The sequence below is a fragment of the Salvelinus alpinus genome, chromosome 26 (genome assembly GCF_045679555.1).
Source record: "Salvelinus alpinus chromosome 26, SLU_Salpinus.1, whole genome shotgun sequence".
NCBI lineage: Eukaryota > Metazoa > Chordata > Actinopteri > Salmoniformes > Salmonidae > Salvelinus > Salvelinus alpinus.
Genome location: NC_092111.1, coordinates 30,184,546 through 30,190,310, shown reverse-complemented (window position 1 = coordinate 30,190,310; position 5,765 = coordinate 30,184,546). Strand labels below are relative to the sequence as shown.

Here is a 5,765-nt window from a genome sequence, read left to right as displayed (position 1 = left end):
TGTCTGTGTGGTTGTGGCTTTGTACTGCTTTTCAACAGGACGTTGTCGTCTGTAGCAACATGCTGACTCAACTCTTCAGCCGTACCAATTGAATAGAGCCTGACCCCTTCGTGTGTTGTCGGTCAAAGTGATGACCAGACTGATGTGTGTGACATTTGAAAATGCCAGTTCAATACCTTGTGGCCTCTTTGATGTCAGGCCCTGGTTTTGTCTCTGATTGCATGTGTGGCTATCAAGAGTCCAGGGTCAAAGCTGTGTGATTTTTGAAAGCACTGTTTTATGGTAATAAAGACACAGACAGTTTATAAATTAACTGGTTTATTTGCATATAGTTATTTTTTATTTAGTCTTTATTTAACCAGGTAGGCCAGTTGAGAAACTGCGACCTAGTTTGGGTCTGGTAATACATCTAATGGGTATGGTTTGGAGGAGATATTGATGTCAATTTATCAAGAGACAACATCAGGTGAAAAACAGGTTTTCAAGACGCTAACCAGTGTCTTTCGACAGGTGGCATCTAAGCAATGCTTATCCCTCAGTGCAGGCGGATTTGTCACACTGACTTAAGACAAAAGGCCAATGATTGTAAATTACCATTTTGTAAAAATTCAGTAATATTTTACTCAATGAGGATAAAAGCAGATATTAAAATAACGTAACGTGACACACAACACCATAAAGCAGTGGTCAAAGTGCCATGGAAGGATAACTTGAAATACTGTTACGTTGTTTTTGATAGTTGAATCATTAACACTGTCTGGTTGAGTTACATTAAAACTATGCCACCAATATAGACATCCAGAATTAGGATGAGTAGAACATGCTTGGACCTTCTGACCAGCATCCCATTGACAGTCCATATCTGACCCTAACCCAATTCAGAAATGAAATATGTGTTTAACACATCTCAGTGGCTGTTGGTAGACTGCTGGCCTTTGCAACTTCAGTATCGTGAGTTTGATTCCTGCTGGGGCCACCCATATGAAAATGTATGTACGCACTGCTGTAAATGGCTTTGGATTAAAGCGTCTGCTAAATGGCATATTTTATTATTAGATATCAGTAGCATTCGCACATTCTGTATCAGCCTCCTGAAGCACACACACTTCTGTCAGTTTCCCTTTGTGCTACAGGCCGTCAAAAAATATTCACACCCCTTTTTCCGGTAACACTTAGTTTGAATGGGTCCTTATTACAGTGTAACAAGTACTGTGGTTAACAAGTGTGTAAATACAAGGGTGTAACAATGAATACTTGTTACCATGCATGTTACAAACGGGCAAATTCACCAACTTAGTGTTTGGCTTCTTCTCAGCTGCATACAGTAACAACTGTCTCTCAGGTTGTGATCCCTCGTGGATGTGCTGGGTGTCAGAGATTATAGCTTGTGCTCAATAGGCTCTAATTACTTAGCCTTGAATATGCACTGTTCAAACTATATCTCTGCTCAGTGTTGTTGCTAGCACTTGACCCCAAAATAAAGTGTACCATCTGGGTTAACTTGGTTGATCAGGTAAAAACAGATCAGTAGGTCAAACTCAATGACTGGGATCTAATTTGGGTGGCTTCCCAGATGTGGAAAAACACTTTCAAAGCATAGTACATGTAATGTTTGCCTAAGTACAATGTAATTACTAGTTGTTACACAGGATTTAGCTAGTTAAAATGAAGTGTATCTTGAAGGGTGCTTACTTGTAATTAATGTGTACTCATACAGTACACTACCCATCCTGACAATCTGGCCCTCATTTTAAAGCTTCTGGAAGCTACACATCATTTCACAATAAGGTACAGAAATGAAACGTCCAAAAGCTTCAGGGCCAAGTTGTCAGGATGGGTAGTGTCCTAAATTGAATCAATTTTAAATAGAGGCTGTAACACAAAATGTTGAAAAAAATCAAGGGGTGTGAATACTTTCTGAAGGGACTGTATAGTTGAATGACCCTGAAAACCCTCTCTTCACTCACCCCAAAATACACACAAATCAAGAGTAACAAACATTGCACATAGGGCCCGATTCAGACATAGGAAATGTACGCTTTTCCTACGCACCCCTTTCCTACTCACTTGTCAGTAGTTGGTATTCAGACTTACCTTATGTAGGTGCGTAATTGGCTTTGCAGGTGTGGTTCCCTTACGCACGCTGAATAAATGTAATTACACAGCTGAAAACCCTCCCACTGGCTGACCAACAGATTTTCTTGTGGAGTTTTCAGTACATTTATCTAAAGCCACCCCTTAAAATTTTGCGTACCTTTAATTAGAATTTTCTCGGCAGACAATATATGGAGAGAACTGTTCATAATATTAGGGATTAATGAAAGAAAGCCATGTAAATACACGTCTCCTTTTCAGCACCAGTTGGTAGATTAAAAAATACTCCGATCATTGCATATTATTTAGGGTTAGGAAAGTATTTCTGAAAAAAACAAAAAAACATTTGGATGGCTTTTATGCACAAAATATATTGGTGAATCAAAAATTGTGCTTTGATTCATCCTGAAAGTTTCCATATTCAAATTGTTCAATCCATGAAATATTGGAAGGTGAGAAACCCAATAGGGGTTGGAACAGTAGTTCTATAAATCTACCCTAATAATCCTCACTGACCATGTTGGTATTTGTCATGGAACTGTGATGACAACAGTTCAGTCGTCGTGAACAGTACAAACAGGTTCCAGGTTTAAACTACTATGTATGCTCTGCGTTCCATAATGATTCAAATAGGCTACAGAGCCCAAATTATTGCACAACTTGTAATACTTTAGCCTTATGTGATCCACTATTGCTAGCAATCCTTAGGAACAACCACATGAACGTGACATAGGAAATAAAAGGTACACTAACAATGTAATGGAATTATGCAAAATGCAAGGAAACTAACATTAAAGTGACAGATAAATGTATGTGGGTAAAACGGACGGTGGCTACCGATAGTGGCTAATATTTAACACAATACAAATTGTAAAAAATACGGTGAGAAGTCGGGGCATATAATTAAAACATTCTATAAATCAACTCGGTAGGTTTGGCGCTATACTATTATTTGCGCATGGCTACAGAAGCCTATAGCTTGAGTCTCCACATTTCATCCCTGCAAGTTATAAGGCCAGCATTTCATCAAAATCACCGTGGAAAAGTTGATATGTTGAAATGTTGATATGCTTCAGTTTACTGACATATGACTGGTTTCACATTCATCTGGAGTGATCAACAAGGTAAAATAGTTCTAAACAATTGTAATTTATATTTACTATCCCCTTATCCAAATGGTTTACTCATTTATCTAGACCAAATCAATTGCTCTTATCAATTTGTAAATTACAGTGTGTGGAGAATGGTGTTATTTGTATCAGGAAAAATGCAGTAGATGTTGTTCCACCTGGAACCGACAGGTTGCTCGACCCATCCTTTCCTCGCACGTAAGTTGGTGGAATTAAGGTAAGAAAACAGCATACAGTGCCTTCGCAAAGTATTCAGACCCCTTGACTTTTTCCACATTTAGTTACGTTACAGCCTTATTCTAAAATGGATTAAATAAAAAATATCTTCAACAAACTACACACAATACCTCATAATGACAAAGCAAACAGGTTTTTAGAAATTTTTGCGATTGTATAAAAAAAAAAAAACTTATTTACATAAGTATTCAGACCCTTTGCTATGAGACTTGAAATTGAGCTCAGGTGGATTCTGTTGGAGTCCACCTGTGGTAAATTCAATTGATTGGACATGATTTGGAAAGGCACACACCTGCCTTTCAAGGTTCCACAGTTGACAGTGCATGTCAGAGCAAAAACCAAGCCATGAGGTTGAAGGAATTGTCCATAGAGCTCCAAGACAGGATTGTGTCGAGGCACAGATCTGGGGAAGGGTACCAAAAAATGTCTGCAGCATTGAAGGTCTCCAAGAACACTGTGGACTCCATCATTCTTAAATGGAAGAAGTTTGGAACCACCAAGACTCTTCCTAGAGCTGACCGGCCGGCCAAACTGAGCAATCGGGGGAGATGGGCCTTGGTCAGGGAGGTGACCAAGAACCTGATGGTCAATCTGATCAGAGTGCTCTAGAGTTCTTATGAGGATAACCTTCCAGAAGGACAACCATCTCTGCAGCACTCCACCAATCAGGCCTTTATGGTAGAGTGCCCAGACAGAAGCCACTCCTCAGTAAAAGGCATATGACAGCCCACTAGGAGTTTGCCAAAAGGCACCTAAAGGCTCCCAGACCATGCGAAACAAGATTCTCTGGTCTGATAAAACCAAGATTGAACTCTTTGGCCTGAATGCCAAGCATCAAGTCTGGAGGAAACCTGGCACCATCCCTACGGTGAAGCATGGTGGTGGCAGCATCATGCTGTGGGAATGTTTTTCAGAGGCAGGGACTGGGAGACTAGTCAGGATTGAGGGAAAGATGAATGGAGCAAAGTATAGAGAGATCCTTGATGAAAACCTGCTCCAGAGCGCTCAGGACCTCAGACTGGGGTGGAGGTTCACCTTCTAACAGGACAACAACCCTAAGCACACAGCCAAGACAATGCAGGAGTAGCTTCGGGACAAGTCTCAATGTCCTTGAGTGGCCTAGCCAGAGCCCGGACTTGAACCCGATCGAACATCTTTGGAGAGACCTAAAAATAGCTGTGCAACAACGCTCCCCATCCAACCTGACAGAGCCTGAGGGGATCTGCAGAGAAGGATGGGAGAAACTCCCCAAATACAGGTGTGCCAAGCTTGTAGCGTCATACCCAAGAAGACTCAATACTGTAATCACTGCCAAAGGTGCTTCAAAAAGTACTGAGTAAAGGATCTGAATATTTAAATGTAAATGTAAATGTGATATTTCAGTTTTTTTATTTATTCATTTCTCTGATCTCCACCCTGAAAGAATACCTGGCTGAAACATTTTTTAAATTCAAGGTCAGAATATGTTTTTGAGAAAAGCGCATAAAAAGGGAATTAAGTTCCATTTACAAGTGCATAACTCGGGTCTGAATCGGCCCCAGAGAGAGCAGGGTTAAACATTTCTTATTTACAGCTGCATACAAAGTAGGGGACAGGGTAGTCTGATTGTCTCTCTCTTTCTCTCAGACCTCATTCCTTCATTCCTCTCTACATTCCTGTCTCCAGTGTCTTCGACATTAATCCTCCCTCCTGGCAGTGCTATAACGGGAGTTTTTCTCTTCAACTGAGTCCATCTTCCTTCCTCCTCATCGTTGTGTGGAGAAAACGGCAGACCCCGGATGAGATGCAGAAGGAGCCTATCACTATAGAACGTATGTAGCAACTTCTTATTACCCTGCCAATCCTCAGAATAGGACGATTGTGCCCTTAGAAACTGACCTACTGTCAGATTTTACATTTCCCCCTTATGGTTCAATATAAAATTTCAGATAGGTAAACTATTCCTAGACCTGTCTGTGCCTAAGGGAAACTTCTTGCCGGAGCTGTACCCGACATTGAAGGAAGGGCGTCCAGGCTGCGCCGGGTGTGGGTTGTCTCTCCTGTCCCGCCCTTACTGAGGTTAGAGGTCAGGGCAGCGTAGTAGACCTGCTTTATGTTCTCCTGCACCTCCATCTTAGCCCGTTTCAGCAGGTCTGCCTGCCCCTGAGAGAGAGAAGGGAAGGATAGGAAGAGAGAGAGAGGAGTTGGTCTGAGTTGGCCAATGTGGAAACAGACTGGCAATATTCTGTGGTATGCGGTTGTCTTTGGTCTGGTGTGTGTGTGTGTGTGTGTGTGTGTGTGTGTGTGTGTGTGTGTGTGTGTGTG

The 5,765-nt window shown here is 41.4% G+C and overlaps 1 protein-coding gene across 1 annotated transcript in view; it reads right to left on the bottom strand.

Annotated features, from left to right (window-relative positions):
* Positions 1–1,028: 1,028 nt before the first annotated feature.
* LOC139555133 (inactive phospholipase C-like protein 2) overlaps positions 1,029–5,765 on the bottom strand; it is a 51,348-nt gene continuing 46,611 nt past the window's right edge. Inside the window, exon 12 of the mRNA XM_071368657.1 lies at positions 1,029–5,603. Within this exon, the coding sequence (XP_071224758.1) occupies positions 5,421–5,603 (183 nt within the window). The 3' untranslated portion in view covers positions 1,029–5,420. The remainder of the gene's footprint in view (positions 5,604–5,765) is intronic.